General features: G+C 39.5%; 1 protein-coding gene across 2 annotated transcripts in view; it reads left to right on the top strand.

Moving 5' to 3' along the window:
- The first annotated feature begins 561 nt into the window (after window positions 1-561).
- Window positions 562-24,836, top strand: part of tep1 (telomerase-associated protein 1) — a 38,043-nt gene continuing 13,768 nt past the window's right edge. Inside the window, exons 1-34 of one of the 2 annotated variants that reach the window (XM_032532536.1) lie at window positions 562-801; window positions 1,562-2,085; window positions 2,184-2,369; window positions 2,906-3,055; window positions 3,280-3,444; window positions 3,530-3,667; window positions 3,793-3,864; window positions 6,244-6,368; window positions 6,774-6,931; window positions 8,523-8,632; window positions 8,806-8,884; window positions 9,866-10,058; window positions 10,975-11,248; window positions 11,382-11,534; window positions 11,944-12,015; window positions 12,932-13,053; window positions 13,259-13,327; window positions 14,217-14,360; window positions 14,472-14,763; window positions 15,031-15,152; window positions 15,985-16,098; window positions 16,339-16,456; window positions 17,250-17,438; window positions 18,327-18,514; window positions 18,606-18,747; window positions 21,090-21,269; window positions 21,414-21,506; window positions 22,758-22,893; window positions 23,002-23,161; window positions 23,488-23,621; window positions 23,720-23,808; window positions 24,123-24,237; window positions 24,467-24,493; window positions 24,574-24,784. In XM_032532536.1, coding sequence (XP_032388427.1) covers window positions 1,564-2,085; window positions 2,184-2,369; window positions 2,906-3,055; window positions 3,280-3,444; window positions 3,530-3,667; window positions 3,793-3,864; window positions 6,244-6,368; window positions 6,774-6,931; window positions 8,523-8,632; window positions 8,806-8,884; window positions 9,866-10,058; window positions 10,975-11,248; window positions 11,382-11,534; window positions 11,944-12,015; window positions 12,932-13,053; window positions 13,259-13,327; window positions 14,217-14,360; window positions 14,472-14,763; window positions 15,031-15,152; window positions 15,985-16,098; window positions 16,339-16,456; window positions 17,250-17,438; window positions 18,327-18,514; window positions 18,606-18,747; window positions 21,090-21,269; window positions 21,414-21,506; window positions 22,758-22,893; window positions 23,002-23,161; window positions 23,488-23,621; window positions 23,720-23,808; window positions 24,123-24,237; window positions 24,467-24,493; window positions 24,574-24,784 — 5,042 coding nt within the window. In that variant the 5' untranslated portion in view covers window positions 562-801; window positions 1,562-1,563. Of the gene's footprint in view, window positions 802-1,561; window positions 2,086-2,180; window positions 2,370-2,905; window positions 3,056-3,279; window positions 3,445-3,529; window positions 3,668-3,792; window positions 3,865-6,243; window positions 6,369-6,773; window positions 6,932-8,522; window positions 8,633-8,805; window positions 8,885-9,865; window positions 10,059-10,974; window positions 11,249-11,381; window positions 11,535-11,943; window positions 12,016-12,931; window positions 13,054-13,258; window positions 13,328-14,216; window positions 14,361-14,471; window positions 14,764-15,030; window positions 15,153-15,984; window positions 16,099-16,338; window positions 16,457-17,249; window positions 17,439-18,326; window positions 18,515-18,605; window positions 18,748-21,089; window positions 21,270-21,413; window positions 21,507-22,757; window positions 22,894-23,001; window positions 23,162-23,487; window positions 23,622-23,719; window positions 23,809-24,122; window positions 24,238-24,466; window positions 24,494-24,573; window positions 24,785-24,836 lie in introns of both variants that reach the window. The other variant, XM_032532535.1, reaches the window with a different exon arrangement.

Here is a 24,836-nt window from a genome sequence, read left to right as displayed (position 1 = left end):
GCACTTTAAGTCCAACTCCCATTTAGATTGTTTTGAGTGCTTGTCATAAGCTGGTGAATAGTCAAGAACAATTTTGTAAACAGATGAAGTAAGTCCTTTTGTAGTAGTACGTTTGGGATCCAATAAACATGATTCAAGCAGAGTTTCCTCTGGTTTATTTGGAAATTTTTCTACTGTTTGGCTCTTAATCCAATGTCTGATCTGCAAATATTTGAAAAGATTGTGCCTATGCAAGTCAAATAATTCAGATAATTGATCGAAGCTGGCAAAGACATTATTGGTATAAAGGTCGCCAACTGACCTAATACCCTTTCTGACCCAAGTTAGTATACCATCTGCTAAAGGCTGGGGGATGCTGGGGTTATTTTTACCTGAGCAGTTTTTAATATAAACATAAAATCATATGTACCAGTAATAGTAATTGTTGTATTTTTAATATATACTGTATGTAAAGCAGTTCCGCTTTTATTTGACTTAGTGTTCTGTGATTTGAGAGTAGGCACCCAAATATGTGCCATTACGGTAAAAAAGTACACAATAATTCTGACCAATCAGCGCTCTCAAGACAGTCGAGAACCCGGCAGCCTATGCCCGGTAGCCTGTAGCCAGGCAGCTGTTCTGATAAACCCGGAACTACGCGTTAAAGTTACCCAAGCCTTTGACGTATAGCTCATAGATAGACTTCAACTGTCTATGGAAATAGATGCCAACACTACATTACATCGAATGGTAAAATTCAACACAAGAGGACACGTTTGTTCAGAATCCGCGCAGCACGTGTACATCAAATTGTTTTTTCCGGTGAGTTTTCTGCATATAATATTATATGGCTATTCGTGGCTTATCACCCCACCTAGCTAGTTATATACAATTGAGTCAATAAAAATAGTAACAAAGTTCACTAGAAAACATCTTGACAAATGGATAATGTCTCAGTTTAGTTAACATATAGCAGTTAAATCCAGTGGCTGGTCCTGATAATGTAGTGGTGATATGATTTTCTTTCTGATTGTTAAATGCCAGACTTTACTACACAGTTTAGTTATTTATACGAGACATTTTTGATTGAATGGCTGTCAAATACTACTTTTCTAACTTGAAGAAAAGATACACCAAAAACCTGGGACAACTTGAAAATGATTATTAATTTATTTAAATATGTTCTGTCAGGGAAAGAGGTTGAATGTGGTCTAGAGCTGAGCTTCTGGTCTGCAGTAAGGTATTGCATTGCCTGCCTTTGATCAGAACCTAACTGAATTTTACTGCTGTTTATGATATTACTTATTGGCATTGTGTTTGGCTGATTTTTGCCTATTATCCATGCATTAAGGTGCTCCTGGTGAAACTCTGTGAAAAGTCTGTCAGTGCTTATGCTGATAACCTTTTTAGACTTTGCCCTCTTTAATGATGCTTTGAGCAACCCACCAACACACCCATAATGCACACTGTTTAAACAGTTGAAGGAATGCTGCTGAATTGCTTGTCTCAATACCTGCCCTGCAGGATTATGAAGCTTTTGTGTTTGTGCCTTTGACCCTCTGATTGATGTGTTTGTCTGCAGGCATGAGGGCGTTGACTTTACACACTGCAAATGTTGCCCAAGGAGAGCAGCATCAGGCCATATGTGGGAGAAGTCTATCCTCCAACTATGCTCCTCTGAGTCTGGAGAATAAATTCTTGGCTCAGACCTCCACACTGATGCCCCAGCGCTGCTCCCCACTCTTTGCAGCACAGCCTTCTTGCCCCTCTCTCCAGCCCTCCAGTCTGTCTTCCACTTCATCCTCCCTTCTCTCCACCTCTTCCTTGTCCCCTTCCCTCACATCTTCTCTTCTCAGCACCGAGAACAAGCTCCTAAGCAGACATTCCCCTGATCTCTCTTTTTCCCTCACCTCCTCTACAACTGCCTCAAATGCCTCTCTGCTCCACACATCCCTGGCCAGCAGTGCACGGCTCAGTCCCTTTGCTCATCCTCCTTCATTCCTTCATCATGCTCTGGGTGGAGAACAGCAGAGAGAGGATGGAGGAGATGAAGGCAGGGAGGAAACATCTGAAATGATGCAGTCCTGTTTGGAAGAAACAAGTGTGGTACATGACAGGCTTTTTTGACCATTTGTCTTTATATTTAATGAATCTCTTATTACTTAATTTGTATATTCTTGTTTTAACTTCTTCTGCATCAGCAGTATCCTGAAGAAGAGGATGTTTTGCTGGAAGGCAAGAAGGATGCTCGGGCAACCATGGAATTACCTGTCCTGGAAACCGACTCGGGCAGCCAAGAACTCAAGCAAACTATGGTCATCAGACAGGAGGAATTCGCTGAGCTTGAAAGAGGAAATGAAAACATCGAAGAAGAGCTAAAAGATAAAAAGGTCAGAGAAAATATTTTACACTGCATTCTGTGTGTATTAGTGCTGTGCAATTAATCCGAATGTTGATCGGGATTACAATTTCAGCTCCTAATGATCGCAAATTGGAGTAATCGACTAAAACGAATATTTTGCACATTACGTTTTGCAATTGAACTCTTAGTTTGTCTTTTGTTCTGAATGAAGGAAAACAAGGAACAGTATTAGAGGAAATTCACAGATCCTTGGTGTTTTCACTGTTGAAACTGTTTCACAGTTTTTTAAGTTCAGTAGCAGAATCGTTCCAAAAGACAATGAGTGATCGTGTTGTGTTGAATAAACGTGATTTCATTATTGACCAAAATATCCGTGATAAGGTTTTTTTTTCTTTAATTGAGCACCCCCTTGTGTATGCATGTCACAGAAATGGTCTCTGTTGGGTGCTGTCTTTGCATTTCTCTCTATCAGTGCTCCCAAAAGATGTTCCTGTGTGCTTGTTTTATGTGTTGATTAAAGTGACTATAACTCTGAGTTGTGAATACATACTTTCTGTGCCTCAGTACCTCCTGCTGAACTTGGTGTGTTGCTCCCTGGTCAATAAGAACACAGCTCCAGGCCAGGAGAACTGGGACTTAGATAACAGTGTTTGGACTAAGATCATAAACCTGGCGAAGGACATTTCTGTCTGTGACCCACAGTTTCTTCTTAAGGTGTGTATGCAGGTTTCTGTTAATGTGCGTGTGGGGATATCTATCTGAAGCCATTTTTTACTTGTATGCCAAACTTGATTGTAGCTCCTGAACTTTTATTTGAACTAAGAGATGTGTTTCCATCTAATTGAGCCAGTGGATCATCATGATCATGATAGAAAAAAGTTAATAAAAATTTCAATCAATTTATGCACAGTGAGCTTGTTCTTTCTTTTACAATTCAGGTGGCAGTTTACACTCGACAGGAGTTGAACATCCGGATCACAGCCAACTTCCTATTGGCTCTGGCTGCCAATCAGCCTTCCACCAAGCCACATGTGCGCAGATACTTCTGTGCTGCTGTACAGCTGCCCTCCGATTGGCTAGAAGTAGTCAGAATCTTTAGTACAGTAAGTCTTAGCCAGTGATGGAATCTGAATGCGTCAGTTCTGTTAGTTCTTTCCAGTTTTCACATCATTTTTGTCTTGTTTCCAGTGCTTCAGTCGCTCCCTGCCAATGTGCCTGAAGAAGGCAATGGCTGACAAGTTCAAGCAGTTCAACGAGTATCAGCTGGCCAAATACAACACACGCAAACACCGCTGTAAACACAGCCGCAACAAGCGCAAAGCCAAGGTACAGAAGCATACATTTTGGTCTCAAATTTTACTCTGTTGTTACAGTAATAAACAGACAGATCATTTGTGCATCTGTGCCTAAAATATACTGTCTTCATTATGTACACTATATTTGATTTCCAGAAACCAAATGCTCAGCAGCTGAAACAGTGGGCGAACCTGCTCAGATCAGATGAATCTGTTCTGAAGAAGTTTGTAAGTCAATGTGCAGTACTATTCTGTCACTAAATAATGTTTTTGAATGTTTTTTTTAGTGCCACCCATAGTAATGTTAAAAATGGGGATTAGCAAGGGGTAGGCACATTTAGTTGGATCCATCTCTATTGTGTATGCAGATATGGGATTAGTTCAGATTGTAAAAGGTGCCATATTGTAAATAGTGAGATGTTCTTATCTTTATTTAATATAAAGGAGGTTGAAGTGCTGTATAAATAATAATTAAGACGCTCAATCCACAAAGAAATGCACATAGCCCAAATTCAGAAACTGTGCCTTTAAACAAGCCGTTAAGACTCCTGTGCAGTGGTGAAGACACAGATATACTATATATAGGTAGAGAATGCTGCTACAGTATCGTTTCAGCAATTCCCCGGCTGCAATGACAGTGCAGATACTCTGAGTGCACCGATTCAGAATACCTGGAAACGCTGACCAATCAGAGCAGACTGGGCTTTTTAAGGAGGGGTATTAAAGAGACAGGCGGTAAAATGGAGCATTTTAGACAGAGGGGGAATACAGGCACAGTCAGACAGACAGTATGGGTAAAATACTGTTTTTTAAACATTAAAGCTGCAGTAGGGAGTTCTGAGAAAACGTGGACTTAGCCAAAAAATTTGAACAAGCACACCTTACAGGTCCCTCCCCCTTGCTCTCTGCTGCTCTACAGCCCCCCCCCCTCCACAGCTCCTCCCCCACAGCGGAGCTTGCCGTGAACGCGCAGGCTAGTAAGCAGGGCCACCGATGCTTTCCACATCCTCATGGACAGTAGAGGGGATTTATTCTGAGGAGGGTATAGCTTATGTAAAAAAATTGCTTATTTAAAATATTTGTATTAAAAGTGTTGTAAATTTTTTCAATAAAGGGTTTAAAATTATTTTTTATGTAATCGCTCACACTTTGTGTGAACAAAAGTAGCACGTTACACAATACATTACTGAATTACCTTTTGGATCAATTTAAAACAGTAAACTTTCAGTAGGAATGATGAATCAGTGAGGAAGCTCAATAAGCCAAGGAATAACAACATATTAGAAATATATCTTAGGTTTTATTTTGCATATGGGTAAAATAAATCAGCTTTTTTTGCAAAGTACTACTGCACAAGGAAATCCTGAACATTTTGATTTGGACTGAAAGACGATTCCTTCACGTGCCTCTGAGTCTGGGCCATGTCTGACCTGTTGAAGGAGCACAAAGAATGTGTGTCAGACATTTGATTTACAAATTACATCCTCAGGGGGAAGAAAACGTGTATGTAAAAAAATAATCAAAAGTAGAAGTCTGCCTTGCCAAACGTTGACAGGGACAGCGCACAATAAAAGTAGTTTAACCATAGCTACAGTTATTGTGATCAACAAAAACACCTTTTGGCTTACTAAATGTAGGCATCGAAACAATATTACTTATACTGAGGGTGAAGGAGTTAGCAAGTAAAGTTAATCTTCACCTGCTACAACAGTCCTGCCGTGCTACAAGCTAACTGTAAGATTTAGCAACAAGCTACAGAGTTAAATGAGATTTGCGCTATCACCAGTGTACTGTAACCATCAATATCTTAGTTGTGTACGCTTGTTCTTTAAAAATTAAACAAATCAAGCAGGGATACTTACATGTCGAGCAGAAATGTGGCTAACGCTAGCTCAGAATCCGTGTTGAATCCTTCCAGTAGGCGTAGCTCCCTCCACCTCTGAAAAGCCGCTTCGATGTTGACCCTCGTTTTATTTCGGGCTCGGTTTAATTCTGTCTTTTTATTTCGCTTTTCATCATCGGTCTTCTTCTGTTTTCCCGTCTTTGTTTTCTGAGCAGTGTCACTCGAGAAATTGGCAGTTTTCCTGAAAAGTTGTTTCTCCGCGATTAGCACAGCTGCAGTGCACTAGCAATCTTGAGCTGTTACGCGCTGTGCGGGGGAGGGGTATGAGCAGCGCGTACACGAGTGATTGACACTGCTAAGACAGTCCTCTTGACTCTGATTGGCTGTTTCTGACCGGGAGCGGTGTTTTTCTGCAAGTGGCAGCAGGAGCACAGAGAGGAGACACAGGAGCTTGATTTTTTCACAGATTATCTGTCTCTTATTCTACTGTCAGGACATAGTGACAGTTTTAACAAATATGTAAAAAATACATTTTTACAAAAGTTACCTACTGAAGCTTTAAAGAAAGTAAAAAAAAAATCTAGTTGAAACCCAAAATACAAACAAAAAACAGGAAATTAGCATAAATGGGATCTTTTTAACAGAAATTGTGATTTTAATAAAAGAGAATTATTCTAAACATCAAGACCCATCTTCTTGGTGTTTTTGAAGAAACCTGGTCTCATGTGTAACACTGGTGTATGTGTGTCTGTGTATGTGCACAGATGCAGGGAGACGGCAGCAAGGCGGTGGTAGATAAAAAGCAGAGTGAATTCACTATTAAGAAGATGATCAAGAGGCTACACATTAAAGAACCGGCTGAACACGTTATGGCAATTCTGGGGAAAAAGTAAGCCACACAATCACATTCACACCCTGCTGACTCCCGCAGAGGCTCCGACAGTGCATTGGACTCATCACACTTTATCAGTTGGTTGAACTTAGTTATGATAAAGTATTTTTCCCAGAGCCCATGACAAGCATTCACCTGCTCTCTGTCAGTTTATTCCAGGACTCCAGTTTACTTAAACTCCACTCTCCACATTTATCATCTATAATCAGTGCATCAACTTGTAATAAATTGTTTATAATGCATTATAAATTAGTTATACGTGGCACAATAATTTAAATATTTGTAACATCTCCTATCAAGACATATTTTCCTTGAGGTGGGTAACCGAGTGTCGTACCACTCGGCATGTCCTGCTTCTATTTTAAATATGTGATTGTTGTTGTGTTGTTGTGTTGATCGCAGGTATCCTGCTGATCTGAAGACGTTCACCCACAGTGGAATAAAGGGTGCATGGGACAGGGAGAGAGCCGGGAAGAGAATGAAGCTCAAAGAGCCAGAGACGTGGGAACGGCTGCTCAGTCGGGAGGGCAACAAGGCCTCCACCTGGGAGAAGCTCATAGGTCTATCACACACTCACAGACACACAGACACACAGACACACAGACACACACACACACACACACACAGACAGACAGACAGACAGACAGACAGAGACAAACACACACACACACACACACACACACACAGACAGACAGACAGAGACAAACACAGAGACACAAACAGCAAAAGAGACACACACACACACACACACACAACACACACACACCACACACACACAGAAACACACACACAGACACCCACACAGACAGAGACAAACACAGAGACACAAACAGCAAGAGACACACACACACACACACACACACACACACACACACACACACACACCACACACACACACACCACACACACACACACACATACATAGACAGATAGACAATTGTTTCCAAAATGTCAAGCTGTTCCATTAATCCAGGGAAATTTAACACTCTTTTTTTCCAGTTCCTCACATTTGTTAAAAGTAAAGTAGTAAAGCCCCACCTTGTTATCAGTTGCTGTCCAGATGAGTGTAATTACTGTATCACCAGTTCCAAGTGCATCACTATAGGAAAGAGTTCTGTCATAGGAAAAAGTTCTGTCAGTCAGAACTTTACTGACTGGCTATTTCCAATCTGATCCAAAGATTCAATCCAGCATTTTTTTAGCACACAACTATTAAATATGTTTATTCAAATCCGGTTCAACACACTTTACATGGGACATAAGTCTAAGGATGTATACATTTAAAAACATACAAACACACATCCAAGATTAGGGCTGGGTATCATTCTGAAATTTTTGGTACAGATACTAATTTTATACCATTTAAACAAAAAGATATGACAACATTACACATTACGGCACAAATCTTTTTATCCATTCGTGAGCTCCTGCTTTGTAAGCCCCGTCCCTGTGCGCATCCTTACGATGTGTATTGCTGACAGGCAATCACCAGCATAATTAGAGCTTGGTAAAAGCATGCTGCAAACCTATTGGCTCACTGACTCTGATGAGATTTGCTCCCTAGGTATTGAAATTTGGCATTCGATACTCAATATTTAGGGTTAGCCAACTTGAGGCCTAAAAAGTATTTAATTCAGTACCCAGTCCTATCCATTAGTGGTGTAAAAAAAAATCAATTCACATTCAAATTGCGATTTGAGCTCAACCAATTCAAAATTGATTCGGAGAATTCCAATAAGCGATTAATATTTTAAAAAAAATCACATGATAGATAGATAGATAGATAGATAGATAGATAGATAGATAGATAGATAGATATGATAGATAGATAGATAGATAGATAGATAGATAGATAGATAGATAGATGCTTTCCCCAAGGGGAAACAAGGGGATTACAGACATCACACACAACATGCACATACATTATCACAGGCTGATAAAATAACAAATAACCAACAAATCCACCTGAATAATATATATATATACTATGCTATACATACTACATACATACATGGGAAAAGTAACTACATTTACATACTGTGAATTATTTTTTGAACCGAGAATCGTTTTTTAATCCAACATTGATACTGAATCGTACACCCCCACTATCCACGGTGACACAAACTGATGAATAATGTCTCTACCGTGCAGATAATAAGTCTCTTCCATTCATGGCCATGCTGAGGAACCTGAGGAACATGATCACTAAAGGCATCAGTGAGGCTCATCACAAGAAGATCCTCAGCAGACTGACCAACAAGGTGAGATCCAGCAGGGTGCATGTACTGCATCCTCATTGTAACGATTATAACAAAGTTAGTAAACTGGGCTTTGGTTAGAGAAAAGAGTCATATTTGTGTTCATCAGTTTGTTGTTGTGTTTCTTTTGTAATTAAAGATATCTTTGTAACTATGTGTGGTTGATTTGTTTACAGAAAGCAGTTATTCAGAGCCGTCAGTTTCCCATCAGATTTCTCGCTGCCTACAAAGTCATCATGGAACTCAACACTTTGGGTAAGATATACCGTATATATACTGTATATATAATTTAAAAACTGTGAATGTGAATAGAACTGCATGTTATTGTAACAGAAGTATGTTTTCTGTTGCTGTGGTCTTAAAAGAGTAAAGCAGGTGATATTTTATATTGTTCTTATTGTCAACACATTTTATGTAAAGAAAAGAGCTGCAACTAATTATTATTATTATTATTATCAATTTAATCTGCAGAGTATTTACTTGATTAATTTAGCAGTGAAATGTCCAACACAAAATCCTACAGCACAAGGTGACGTCCTCAAATGTCTTGTTTCCTAAAATCCAAAACTCAAAAATGTTAAGGTTGCTATCAGACTAAGATAAAGAAATCACTGAGCTGTAAGCTGTTTTAAAAAAAAAAGAAGAAGATTGAAGATTGAAAGAAGATCCACTGAAGATTTACATCTTCAGTAGGAACCAATCAAAATCAGAATCAGAAAAGGATTTATTGCCAAGGAATATGCCTCGGTGGTTGGTGCATACATTAACATCATACATTAATTTATACATTAATATGAAATAAAATGGCTTGAACTGGAGTGCCCCAGTCAGGGTAGGTGAAATTAGTGAGAGACGGACTAACACCTTGTTGGTTTTGGTCCTTTCATTGGATTTATTGAGAATATGAAAAAATCTGAATAATGCCAAATGATTGGCCAGCTTCAAACATAAAACCACAACCCAATATTAACCAAGATGAATTTTGACAAACTAAGATATTGGCATTATGCCGCCTAAACATGATCCGTGGTAAAACGGCGAGCTAGGGCGCAGAGCAGAGAGCCAAAGCGCAGCGTCGGTATCTGATCTGGAATTGAAAGGTCAGCGACAACGCGGCTCTACCCATAGGAACGGCCTGCGCAGAGCAGTTTTACCATGGATCACGTGAAGGCCACTTTATCAAGTGTACCTCTGACGTACTGCAACAAAGAACACATGCTGTTCCTCCTCTTTTAGCCTCAGCATCAGAGAAAGCTGTCCCCCCTGTTAAAGAGATCCTGAAGGGCATCCTGAATAAGATTCCCAAAAGTAAGCGCTTCAAGTGTCTGGATTGGAACACGACTCCGAGGAGCCGGCTGAGGGTGACGCTTGGAGTACCATTTATCTATCGACTCTACCGAGCCAAGAAGGACCAGCTACTAAAGGCCAAGTATAAACATGTTTTTTTCAGTTCCAGCTATTTTCTCTGTTTCTGTCCCAATCTATTGCATTTTAAATGTACACTTAATTTTATTTTTGTTGTCTGTAGCTGATGCAACACTGAGAAAAAATAAAAATAAAATATATATATGTATATATATATATATATATATTTATTCCGGTGCACAGGAAGTGAGAGAAGTGAAAGCAGTTTAAAATAAACAGCAAAACAATTGGTTAGTCACCTCGACCAGTGATGGCTGCTGTGACTTTAAAAAGGCAAGGCAAAGAGCAGCACCTATAGAAACTCAAACAAGTAGTGAAAGATGGGGCGCCCGGATAGCTCAGTTGGTAGAGCAGGCGCCCATAGATAGAGGTTTACTCCTCGATGCAGCGGGCCAGGGTTCGACTGCGGCCATTTGATGCACGTCATTCCCCCCCTCTCTCTCCCCTGTCATGTCTTCAGATGTTCTGTCAAATAAAGGCCTAAAAATGCCCAAAAATAATCACAAATATAGGTGAAAAAACATCGCAGCAAAACTGCTGCACACCAAAGATGCAGCCAAGCATTATTTTTTTGCTCAGGTGCAAAATTTGTATGGTTAGAACAGCTAAAGGAACAATTTGACCATTTGAAAAGAAAAGTACGCCTAAGGTTGTTAGACTCTGTGAGCTCTTTTAAAAAGCAGCTAAAAACCCATCTGTTCAGTTAGGCCTTTGGGTGGTACATATGTTAAATGTGCGTCTCCTTCAGTATTTTATTTGGTGTTTTGTCTTTGCTTTATTTAGGCCTACACTACATGACTACCACGTATTAGATGCTATTTCTTTGATTGTGAAGTGCTTTGTAAATGGTGTCTGTTAAACGTGCGTTAAGAATAAACTTTGCTTGCTTGCTGTTTCTGTTTCTGTGTCTGTGCATCCAGTCAGAGGCGGTACACTGTCGCTCTGTTGGACCGCTACCGCAAAGCTCTGGAGACGGCGGTGCAGCTCTCCTGTCGTTACAATGTTCCCCCGCTCCCTGGACGCACCATTATCCTGCTCCCCGCTAGGATGTACGCTGAGGACGACTGGGGTCAGAAACAAGACTTCTGCCTCCCACCAGACCCCGAGCAAAATAACGATGAGGAGACAGAGGAAGAAGAAGAAGAGAGCGGGAGGGAGAAGAAGAAGGAAGAGCAGGACAAGCTGACTCCTTCTGTGAGTTTTCTTCTGATTAGCAACAAAGGAAGACTGACTTATTTGACTCAGCTTAAAACCCCCATTAGTGTTGTTCCAACTGTACTTTCTTTAACTCATTACTTATCTCTCCTCTCCTTTTACATTCTCTCAGATAATGGAGGTGGCAGTTTTGCTCTCTCTGATGATTGGCAGCAGCGCAGAGGACAGTCAGATCTGCATTTACGATTGGAATTGCAGTCAAGAAGTCAAGCTGAAGTCTGATATTCTTTTGGATAATGTCAGGAGTGTGATGAAGCAAATACAGGTCAGGGCTTTTTTCTGAGGAATCCTTCTTGTGTGGTCGACTTTAACTTGAAACATGTAATTTTAACTTTCATGTAGAGTGAGTAAACAGAAATAAGTACTTTTTAAAAGATTTTGTTGGGTGGCCTTTTGCCTTTTATTTGATAGGACAGTGTAGTAAGGACTCAGCCTTCAGCATATTCAAATTTATTTTATTTCAAGTGCAGTAGCAACATAAGACATGGTCTCAAAACACTTTACAACAGGGAATTCAATAACAGTTAGGATTAAAAATACAAAATTAAATACATTAATGGGTCGCATATCAAAGAAAGAAACTTAGAAAACCTCTAACTTTAGAAACATCAGTGTCAAGATAAGGATGGACACTACTGAATTGCCTTTGTTAATGAAAACATTTTTTTTCACAGGTACTAACAGAGACGCCAAGTGAAAACCTGGACCGGTTTACCATCCGAAGAATGTTAACCAAGAAAAACAAGGTTAGTTTATTTGTACATATAGAGTTGTTTTATTTTTTAAATAAAAAAAGACCATGCTGTCCTTATTTCTTACGATATATGCTAACACAACAAATGTTAAACATCTCAAAGACTCTATGATGAACGTTGCCTGAAAGGGACAAACAAATATGTGTAGAAAGTTTAACAGCTAGGATGTACAAATATCTAATTTAAAACCAATTTGAATAGATATGAAGCACCTGACTGTCCTGCAGCTCAGTCATGCACATTTATCAGACGAAGACAAAGCTATTAAGGAAAAAAATGGCAGTTGAAGTTCAGAAGTTTACACTTGTCCCTGTTGCCACAGAAGGTTCTAGCTGTTGCAGGCAATAGGTGTTTAAGTCAGTTTTATTTTATTTTCAGTCTTTCTGTGTTTTTTAGGTTTTACAGTTAATACTCCTACCACCTGTGTAAAAAAAAAAAAAAAATTGATTTTAAAGTTATTTCAATGATACTTCAATGATAATTCAAAATATAGCACCTCAGACAGAACGTAGTTTAACCAACTCCACCCTCTGCTGTTATTTCTAATAATTAAAAAAAAATGGTTAGGATCCCCCTCAGGTGTACCCCCTCTTCCCTCAGGAATAAACAGCAACTTTATTAAAATAAATAAAGACACACTTGAGTTATAATATTATTTGCCTGCAGGGGGCACTCGTGTCACAATTGCAGCAGCTTTTACAGTACGTTTCTTGTCTGTAGATGGCACACATCTGCCTATTAACATGCAGTTATAAAATACTGGCTTAATTTGGACTGGAACTATAAGTCCTAATAACCGGTCGGAGTTTCAGGTCACACAATTTTTAACAATAAAAAATCAAAGGCCGCTGCTTTAGACAGTACTGTGTCCTTGTTATCTTTGACCTAACATGCTTATATATCTCAGGTGGACAACATCATCATGCTAACTGACCACTGTGTCAATCATGAAGTGGAGTGGGCCATCAACAGCTACCAGAAGGACGTAAACAACAAAGCCCTTGTGGTTCAGATCTTCTTGTTACAGAGGTAATGAATTAACCATGAATTAACCATGCCCTCTCTGCTTTCTTGCATTGTTTCTGTTAGCATAGACAGGTAATTTTTAATATTTGTTACTTAAAATGTACAGAACAGCCTCAAATGAAATTCAATACCATTTGGCTTTCTGCTGGTTTGTGTTTTTTCCTGTGTCTAACTTGAACGTATTTCTTGATGTATCCTCTACTTGCAGTATGCCAGACGAGGTAATCCCTGAAAGGAACTGTGTGAAGCTGTCCGGCTTCAGTGAACAAATGCTGAGGTAAAATGTCTGTTTGCTCACTTTTGTCCCAAAAAACAGAATTAGAGGATTTATATAAATGGAAGAAATGTCCGATGGCACTTTAAAGCAAAATGTTGGCTTTCTGATTGTGATAGGAACTTAATAGGATTTATATTACTTATACTTATCTGTCTGTTACATATGAAGCTGGAGCCAGCAGCTGATGTTTATAGTAGATCGTAAAAGGTGTCATATACATGTCTTTTTTTTATTAGAAAGCAAGTTGAGGTGCAGTATAAATACTGTTAAAGTATCAAGACGTTCAATCCCCAGAGAAATGCACACAGCCCGTATTCAAAAACTGTGCCTTTTAAATGAACCGTCGGGACTTCTGTATGGTTGTGATGTCACAGCTATACTATATATGAGAGCCGAAGTCACGCCCTTCTACTTTTGGTCCTAGGGATCTTTATTCGGAAAAAATATGAATGGGGGGAGGCAAATTATTTTTTATCCCATTTGAATTGTGGCATGGATTACAAATATGATGTTCGTCAATTTAAAAGATAATTTTTCCACCGCGGAAAGTCTCAGTTTAATGGTAAACTGTTTAAGCGAATTAAGGTCCCATGAGGTCCACCGGAAGGGGCGTGACCCCGTATGCAGTGACGGTGCAGATTGAGAAGATGTGGAAACACTGACCAATCAGAGCAGAGTGGGCTGTTTCATGAAGGGGGCTTAAAGAGACAGGCACTAAAACTTAGTGTTTCATACAGAGTGCTAGAGATACAGCTATATCCAGACAGACAGTTTGAAAAAACATTAAAGCTTGTAAAAATGTTCTAGAAGAAACCCAAAAGACAAGTATGGACGGGGAAATGAGCATGATATGGGACCTTTAACTATTTCTTTAACTATTTGTGACCAGGTTTGTGGCAGAACGAGGATCATCCAGGCTGCTGGACCATGTTGAACATTTAGACAAACTGTACAACGTCCCACCACCAGAGGGACATAAAGGCCCTCAGACCGCAAATAATGTTGTTCCAATACCAGCCAGCCCCAACTTAAGGTAACTTTTATTTTGTCTTAAAGAAGCAAATCTGAACAGCTTTCATCTTAACGTTGACGGCCAGGAGACATTTATTTTCCCCTGCTGGTTTAACACTGTCTCTGTTGTCAGGTGGCGAGGCGTTCGTGTGTTTATCTCCTCCACCTTCAGAGACATGCATGCCGAGCGCGACATCTTGGTGCGGAGCGTGTTCCCAGAGCTCCGGCGTCGTGCTGCGCCGCACTGCCTATACCTGCAGGAGGTAGAGCTGCGTTGGGGCGTGACAGAGGAGGAGTCGGGCCGGGCCACCGAGCTGTGCCTGTCAGAGGTGTGTCGCAGCCAAATGATGGTAGGCATCCTGGGGGAGAGGTACGGCCTGGTGCCTCCTAAGCCTGTCCTGCCTGACCTGCCACAGCACAGCTGGGTAAGACTTGGTATTATAACATCAGTGTCAATATAAGGGTTGCATGAGATGATGGAAATATGATATATTGTTGAATATCGCGATAAGCTAGAATTAGAAAATATAGAAAATAGAGGTAGTCTTGCATGAATGATTCATATAATCAAATTACCTTTTATAATTTAAAGTAAAAGAGGATGAGAGTGTCTGTTTTTAGATTTGAATTTCTATTTAAGATATTCTCTCTAAAATAATGACAGAATGCATGATTTATTTGTTGTTGTGCAGCTGGCGTCGGCCCCAGCAGGCCTGTCCATCACAGAGATGGAGATTCGTCAGTTCCAGGCTCTTTACCCCGACACAGTACAACAGCGAATGCTCGGCTACTTCAGAGATCCAAACATCTCCAAGTATAATAATAATCCATGCTCACATTCACACATTCGTCTAACTTTTCCTGCCTCTTAGAAGCTCTGCTAAGAGCAGGTCTTATTTATAGTTATGGTCCTCTCTTCTGATTGGTCGATTGTTTTCTGAGTGACGCAAGGCCAGGTCAACCACAGGTAACTTGTAGCCTGTTGTGCATTTGACTGTAGATTGACCGTTTTGACCCTTTTACGCTACTTACGTAGCCCCTAGACCTTAGTTATCAGGACAATATTTTTTTTATTAGGTTTATTTGAAATGAGACCATGCATATTTATGAGCATTGCTGTATAAAAACAACATGTAAATATGCCAATTAGTAAAACATAGCTACTTTCCATCTGTAGTCCTAGGCAGGTGACATAGGACTAACATAAAGACAGCCAGCAGTCATACAGCACTCATTCACTATAATTTAAAAGGTACACGTAATGGTGACATATACATTGACAAAGCAAACAAAACAAAACAAAAATACATGATGACAAAGACATTATTCATTCACCTCTATTCTGCATTCAATTTAAATGGGAAAGTGCATGGGTGATGACATGTGACAATTGAAAGTGAGGTCATCTTTGGTTTTCTAGGAGCCAGTTTTAAGTGAATTTTAAAGGTGTTGAGTATAGGTAATGTAAACTTTTAAGTTTGAATAACTGAGTCATTTAATAAAAAATGAAAAAAACATCTTAAAAACAGACATAGGATGTCTATGTTTCCATTCAGTTGGTTTCAAGGCTGTTATACTAAACTGTTTGCTGTGAATTTATTCAAGTATTTTATGTTATAATTTAATTTTCCTCCGATGTTTCTCAGATTAGTTCCTGTGGCGTGGAAATCTGACTTTGTTGCTGAATCGAAGGAGGCTGAGTGTAAAATGGCCTCTCTGAAGAATAGCATCAGGGCCAGTGGAGTCAAAGTCACTGAAAAGTGAGTCATCTGTCCCAAAAACAATTAACAAATAGTTAAACAACAGTTACTCTTCTTTAAGAATACTTCTCATTTAAGACTTTTATTTTAAAAGTAGTATTTGTTAAATCTGTATTTTTAGTATTAACTGGTAAAGTACAATATTCTTTGACAAACTGACAATCGCCTTCTGTAATGAAGCCACTAAATCGTAATTTGAAGTGCCTAAGCTGAGTCTACTTGTCTGTTTTTCTGTCCCAGTTACTCGTGTGAGTGGGGCGGCGTTGTGGGGGGGAATCCCTATCTGAAAAACCTGGAGGACTTTGGCAAAGCTGTGCTGGAAGACCTGTGGGCGGCTGTAGTAAAGCAGTTTGTGGAAGTTAGTCCCTCTGACCATTCAATCGATTACACTTTCCAAACTCCTCATTAAGCAGACTAAGCTATGTGAAACCAGGGGTGGAAGAAGTAATTCTAATAGTAATTTACTTAAGTAAAAGTAGCGATACCACACTGTAAAAGAAGCATGTGGACATGCCAACAGTGTTGTTGTCATTACTTAGAATTCCTCATGGGGAGACAGGAACTACGCACTATAGCTTTAATATACATAATGACCCCTGTCAGTGTTATATTATTTTGTTATTGGATTATTGTTATTAAGGATGTCTTATGGGGGTGGGACAAAATTTCCATACGGCAATATATTGTTGTCTTTTGTGCGATGAGAGAATTGATACACTGGCGCCAATTATTGATATTTTAATGAATAAAATAAGGCCCTATGGATAGATTTCCCTGCTCCCATGGTGGCTACTTCATGGCTCCTCGAGTTGGCGCTCAACACATGAACGAGGGAAAGTTGAACAGAAGTTAACAAGCCAAAGAGGAAGAGGTTTTCAACGGGATGGTGGACAGCAGTTTGAGGAAAATCACAGTTCTTTTATTTCAGTTGGTTTATTTTGATCTATTTAAAACTGCTTTATATACTGTTGGATAGTTTAATCTAGGATAATGTATCTTTTCTAAAGTGGTCCAGCACGTCCACATGGCAGAACTGTTTAATCAATACTGATTGATATAATTTTAAACTAAAGAGGTATCCTAGGACATTTGTCAACACAATTACCGTTCAGTAGAAGTAAATAAACCCCTCATTTCTCTCCGTGTGACAGGAGGATGCCGAGGCAGAGGCTTTGTCCGATGTGATGGAGCAGGAGTTGCACCAGGGGGCGTTGCAGAGGCAGTTCTTCGGCAGGGCCAAGCAGCTGTCTGGGGCTGTGGAGATAGTGGAGCAGGCCCAGGCCAAAGGGGGTATTATGGTGGTGGAGGGAGGACCTGGAGAGGGCAAAACTGTCTTCATGGTAAATTTCTTAAAGAAATGATATTCTACCATATTTTTCTATCAGGGATTCTTACCTGTTATATGTATACACTCAGATCTGACTGCTGAAAGCTTGCTTGAAACTCCACATGTAGGAGAAACACTGATATGCTCGATAGTCATCACTTATAGTCCAAGTCATTATTATTCTTAATCAATTGTAAATATTGGTTGTATGGATTTAAATGTGATATGCGATCATCAGTGCTGCCTGGTTTCATATACAGTTGTGTTACTTAGTTTACATGCCCATGCTTAAGTTGACTAAAAAGAGGAATAAAAAAAATCATGTTTTGGAAATTGATCTTAATGCCTTAATTAAAAAATGAGGTAAAATCCAACCCATGCAGGCAGGCAGATTTTTATTATTAAAGGCCAGTTATTTCATGGATCCAGGATACTATGCACTGCCTGCCTGTAGGGGAATTTAACATAGGGGTATGTATACTTATGCCCTCTGTATTTTAAGGAAGAACATTTATTTATTTACAATACATTATTCATTCACAAAGAAAATTGGTGTCCTTAAAGGTTGGATTTTACCTCATTTTTTAATTAAGGTTTCAAGAAAAATTTCCAAAACATGATTTTCTTTATTCCTCTTTTTTAGACGACTTAAGCATGGGCATGTAAACATATGAGAACCACTGTAGGGCTTCAACTAACAACAAAACTAACTAACAAGTTACTTTCGTGCATTTTTGCTTGAAAAAACTAAAAGTTATAACCCCAAACCCACCTTAACGGTAGGATGCATTGCAGGACTGTTCTAGTAGACTGCATTAGTTTTAGCTCAGTTTAACTAATAAACAGGCAACTTGTGTAAATTGTCGACATGGGAAATTTGCATTTATCTCTTTCCACACAGGCTGCTCTAGCAGACACCCTCAGGGCTGGAGGGAAGTCCAGGAAAAACCTTGTCTGTGATGTCATCTCCTACTCTACAGCTGCCAGCCAATCAGCACGCTCTGTGGGAAACCTACTTCGATGCCTCGTTCAGTGGTTGAGGAAGATGAAGGACACTGAGGAGGAATCACCTCTTCCCCGTTCTAACAAGTAGCAAGATTTAAAACTGTCCTTAAACTAGTTTACAGGTATGTCATATTGTCTATGCATTAACAGCTATTGCTTTTTGTTTTTTTGTCAGAGATTTGCTGTCAGAATTTCACTCCAGTTTGAGTGACATAAAGAAGACTAAACCTCTAGTGCTGCTCGTCGATGGGGTGGATCTTGTCCAAGATGGAAGAGGTCAGCTCAGCTCGGATTGGATCCCACAGCAGCTTCCGCAGGTCAGTTACATGGCTAGGAAACTGAAGGAAAACGTTCACTTATTCTGGTGAGGTGGTACATAGTGAGGGGGGGGGGGATCTCTGGGCACCTCATGATTCGATTCCAATTCAAAGGCCAACGATTCGATTCTAAACCAATTCTCGATGCATCTCAATGCAACAATGCGTGATTTAAAACAATATACATATAAATCTGAGTTTGTTAGATTTTGACATATACAGTGTTTGTCACACACAAGTTGTAATGAAATGTTTTGTGTACTGAGGTTTTTATTTTGTAGTCATTTCATGCTTAAGCCTTAAACATGCTGAGTCACCTTCTCTCTTCCATGTGAGAGGCTCTGTCATGTTTAAAGGTGGAGAATTGGCTTTTTAGAACATGAAACCGTAGATGTTTTGCTTAATTATTTTATGAATGTCTTATTAGATCATGTTTGTATACAAAACTTATTTATTTTTTCCTTTAGGCCATTTTTGTTTTTCTGAACTCTTGCTTAAACTCTAAGTTGTTGTCCATTATCCCATCCTCTTTCAGTCACTCTGTTTTCTGATTTGTACATGTCTGGAGACAGTAACTTTTAAATATATACATTCTTTTAATAATCCACTATTAACTTATCAGAATAAAGCATTGAATTGTTCTAGAGAGAATCACGATCAATTTGATTTCTCGTCTTTTATCACTACAATATTGGATTGATTCTGCGGACGACGATATGATATTTGCTAATAGCTGAAAGTCTGTCACAATATGATTTTGATTTGATTCAATTCAGGGGCCTGCAATCGATATGAGACAATATAATTTGCCAATTTAACCATTTATATAAACTTTAAAAAACCAACTTAATTATGATTTGTCAGTTTTATAGCTGAGCTCCTCCAGGCATTTACCTCAGTTCAAAACAAACAGTTTTTTTTATTAATTAGAATAAATAAGAAATGGGAATCTAACATAAAGGGGCATCTTACTGACGATATGTATCGATAATATTAGATCCGGGATCATTGAATCGATACATGGATCCAGATCATTACAATGTGCTTCTCATTTGCCCATTCACACATCATACACCAAAGATGGCGGAGCTGCCATGCAAGAGGCTGGCCTGACATCTGTAGCAACTTGGGGTTCAGTGTCTTGCTCAGGGACACTTTGAATTTGGGGACAGGAGGAGCCTGGGATCCAACCGTCAACCTCGTGGTTATTGGACGACCCACTCTACCTCCTGACCCACAGCCGTCTAAATCTGCAAAATCATAACTCAAATGTGTTTATTCAACTAATAAAGATCAATGTTACAGCGGTTTGAAAATCAGAATCAGAATCAGAATCAGCTTTATTCGCCAGGTATGAGGACACATACGAGGAATTTTGTCTTTGGAGCATCGTTACTCACACTGTGCTTACACATACATATCAACCAAAACAGGAATATACACACTAATATATACACAATATGTACATACTCTAAACAGAAACAATATAGAGGCATGAGTGCAATGAAGAGATCAATACAATTATTTAAATGTGCGTAGTGCAAGGGTACTGGGATAAAATAGTATTATGTTATAATATTACAATATGAACAGTATGAACAGTATGAACATATGAACAGTTCTGAAAAATAGGAAATGAGAATGATGAATAAATAATAAAATATATAATTGAGATGTGAGAGTGGGAATGATGAGTAATACTAAATAAGTGGAATAATACAGGTGCTGTATAGACAGTGTTACAGTGTTATTGACCAGAACTGAACCTGACACTGTGGGTCAGAAGTCAGCTGTTCACCAGAGAGATGGCTTGTGGGTAGAAACTGTCCCAGTGAATATGTCTGGTTAGGCTTTACTTCAAGGTATCTACATAACAATGTCATGAACATGTCATAAAACATTATAAACAAGTCTTAAACGTTTATGACATAACACTTCTTTTAGTAAATGTCATTCGGTTTTGTCATGACAAGTTATTGTTAGGGTAAAAAGTTAAGGTTCATGTTTCATGACTGGGATATGTTTTCATGACAGTGCCATGTCACTCTTAAGTAAATACCTTCAAATAAAGTGTTACCAAATGTCTTCTTACTGTTTGACATGGATAGGCCTGAATTTTGTTACAGGTCATTTTTTACCGAGAAATGCTTTTAAAATCTTGTCAGCATAAACAATCTGACGTGTGTACAGTGTCAGAGCAGAGACATTCTAATATTTCGTCGACAATGTAACAAAACCGAACATGGTTAGAATGCAGTTCCAAAATGTATTGTCTACACTGATTAATTTTTTACGCGTTTGTGTGCTACAGTAAAACTCCGATTCTCTTTTTCTCTTATCAGGGTGTTTGTTTGGTAGTTAGCATCCCAACCAAAGCAGCGCTGTTACAAACCCTGGCCAAGAAAAGAAGCACCGTCCTGTTTTCACTGGGACAGCTTACCATGCCGGACCGGAGGGAGATAGTTCAGAAGGGCCTGGACACTTTTGGGAAGAAACTCAGTGACTCTGCATTCAACAACCAGGTACTTCTCATGTGTTTCACACTATTTTGTGAACTCTGACAGTTGTGCATCTCCAAACATTGCTCATATGCTGCCCTAGCAGTAAAGCACTCTTTAATCTAATGCTAATCTAACCCTCAAACTATGCTGTGTCTGCTCATCCAGCTCCAGGTGCTGATAATGAAGAAGGGAGCATCCAGTCCTCTCTACCTGCACCTAGCCTGTGAAGACCTGAGGAACTTTGCCTCTTTTGATAAGGTTAAATATATATATATATATATATATATATATATATATATATATATATATATATATATATATATATATATATAAATTATATACATTTTTTTAGACACTTCCACAGTGGTATTTACTGGTTGTATTTCAAGTGTTGGAAGTAGCAATGCTATGTACTGTAAAGGGTAGATGCTTATTTGTAACCTGATGTAACACAGGTACAGAAAGCTAATAACAGAAAGCATTATTGTCAATATTAAAACCAGATTTGCCTGGAGCTCTGTGAGACTGAGCTAAAATGCTCAAATCAGCATGCTAACATGCTCGTAATGATAATGACAGTATGATCATGCAATAGCAGATGTGGTGTGTTGGCATGTTGACATTTGCTGATTAGCGCTACACACAAATTGCAGCTGAGGCTGATGGAATGCCAGTAGGTTAACAGGTATTGGATTATAAACCAAAGTATAGGACAGAATCAAATGGTGACCTGATGATGGAGCTAAATGAAAGGCCAGGGGGTGGTCAACGTTTTCCTCTCTAGACCATAAATATGTGAACAATCCATCTAATAGTTGAAGAAGAAAAGTCAGAGGATCACCTTAGTCAACAGAATGAAGCCTCCAGGGTCGTAGGGAGCAAATTTCATGTGAAGTGGTGTGCAGACCAAGCTACACACTGGCAGACTGAAAAATAAAAATAAAAAAATAAATAAATTAATGGCAGAGTATTTTTGATTGAGATAAAGATTATTGAACACTCGGTGACATACAGAAGTTGAATCAGTGCTCATTTTTGTGGGAAAGTAAAAGTACACTACATTAATCTGTATGTAGAACATTTAATATAAAAATACCGAATTAAAACAAAAAATAAAACAGACATCTTAAAGACATAAACAAAACATAACAAGAGACCTTAAATCCCCAAACCTATTCCATTCCTTAACCTACCACTCTTAGTCATACAACACAAAAGAGATATAACGGTGTATATGCACTCTTCTGTACAGCTATTTTTGTCGCAGGTATGACATATAGGGCTATCAATTGATTTATGAATGCACAGCATATGTTTGAAATATATAGCACGTTACATAATTTATTTAGTTTTAATCCACTGTTATTGGTTGTGACTGGAGTCTCTTCCTACAGGCAGACATTTTTTTATGTTGCTGATCTTGACCGATTCAAGATCAGTGGAGATGTTAAACCACCCTACTACCAGTTGAGTTGCTTTACCTTCACATACTTTGTCTCTGTGTCTCAGTTGAAGGAGAGCCTTCAGGGCTTGCCTCAGTCTCTGAGCCAGTTGGTGCAGTACAGCCTGGACAGAGTCTGCTCCCAGTACAGAGGAATGCTGGGACTTCGTGGGGCTCTGGCAGCTCTCACTGTCAGCACCGCTGGTAAGATGACCACGCTTTTTTTTGCTGTTGCTGTAAGTGCTATAATATTTAAAGGGATATAATAACCAAAGCGTTGATATGCTGAACTGTCTTTGGCTTCATCGACAGGCCTGAGGGAGAGAGACTTGTACTCTGTTCTGAACACATGCAATGACTTGTCCTCACGGGACGGGCAGGTCACATGGCAGGAAGTACTGCAACTGTCCAGGAAGCCCAAAACACGCATTCCCATGGCAACTTTCACCCGTATAGTGCAGAGCTTACAAAGGTATGAATCCGATGTTAGTTAAAACTGGTGCAAAACTCAAAGTATTCTTGCACCTTTGTAGCTGTCCCTTTTTATCTTTACTTTTGTACTATAAGTTACAGTAATGATAGTTTATTTTATTTAACACCTTTTGCCCTTTTCACTTAAATTGGATACAATTAATCATAAATGCTTGATCACCATTTCATGGATGTTTATTGACTGTGTGATTTTAGATTATTAGATTAGTTAGAGGGAATACACATTTGGTCTGTTTAGATACAGTATGCTGAGGTCTGAGGCCAATTATAGACAACAGTCCTAAAGGATCTAAATCTTATCTGCAGTCTAATTGGTCCGTCTCATTGCCACGACACTGACGACCTGCTGGCTCTAACCAACCCGGAGGTGCGGAGGGCCTTTGAGGACTTCCTCATGCCAACAGAAAGTGACAGAACCAGAGCTCACCTCGTACTGGCAGGTATAATACACACAGTCTGTTTTAATGTAGTACAAGTAAGTATTACTTACTGTTTAAGTTAATTAGTCTTATATCGCTCTACTGTCTGTTTTTCTCAGCTCATCTGTGGGCCCTAGCCAACCCGCAGGGCACAGATACCTTCCTTCACTGTGAGGCCAACTCTGTACTGCACCTGCCTTCCAGCCTGGTTAGTCATCTTCCATCACCACACACAGTACAACACAGCTGCTTTGATGTTCAGACGAAGTGTTGGGATATCTCAATTGATGTTTCATTAAATGCCTATAGAAAGAGTTTTAAGCCTGGAACTAAGCCAACCGGCCATGAGATGAATCGTGACCAAGAAACATTTGATTGGGTGCAAGAAAACAAAAAAAATGGCAAAAAAGTCAAAGGAAGAAGACTGTACAGAAATGAGAGACTGACTGGTAGCAACTTGCTCCAGCCGTTCATCATGACATTTGCGGTTGATTTTAACAGCCTTCTTTTGGTTTTGGTCAGATTCAAAGTGGCCAGCTGGAGGCGCTTCATTCCCTGCTCTCCAGCTACTACTTCCTGTATGCTAACGTACGCCATGGCCTCCTGCACCCCCTCCTGGAGACTTACAACTTGTACGGTGAGGATGCATAACGAAACTGTATGATGAATGTGGTAACACCTTTTGATAGTTTGGCTGCTTTTTAGAACGTTCTACATTTAATCCTTCATGTGTGCATTTCAATGAATTTGAAATGAAATGAATTTTTTGCAAGGCTTGTTTTACTCTGCAAACCTCCCCTTGAAAAATGTTGGCTAAACAGAAAATCCTAACATTTGTATCCTGACAAATTTTGCCTTTCTTGTAGATAATGAGCTTAAGTCTACACCTTCAGGTAAGTGCTTAAAACAATACATAACTTACATATAGTATAAGTGTGTTTTATTCCCTACAAGTTTCTCTTTGTGCTCTCAGTTGGCTTCCAGGGTCATCTAGACGACTGCCGGAGTTTCCTGCGGCGTCACGGCCCCCTGCTCTCCTCCTGGCCGCCTCTTTTCCTCCAGCAAGCCCTCAACGAGCCTCCAGAGACCTCTGCTCACACCTGGGCACAAGGCCTGATGGGAAAGGAAGGTGCCCGAGTAGTTGAGTGGCTAAACAATGACAGTCAGAGTCTTCAGGAGAACAGGTAAGCAGGTTGTCTGGTGGTTTGAAGTAGGGCTGGCTATCGCCAGTGATTT

Source organism: Etheostoma spectabile, chromosome 12 (genome assembly GCF_008692095.1).
Source record: "Etheostoma spectabile isolate EspeVRDwgs_2016 chromosome 12, UIUC_Espe_1.0, whole genome shotgun sequence".
NCBI lineage: Eukaryota > Metazoa > Chordata > Actinopteri > Perciformes > Percidae > Etheostoma > Etheostoma spectabile.
The sequence above is the reverse complement of the archived record's forward strand: the minus strand, read 5'-3'. Positions and strand labels throughout refer to the sequence as shown.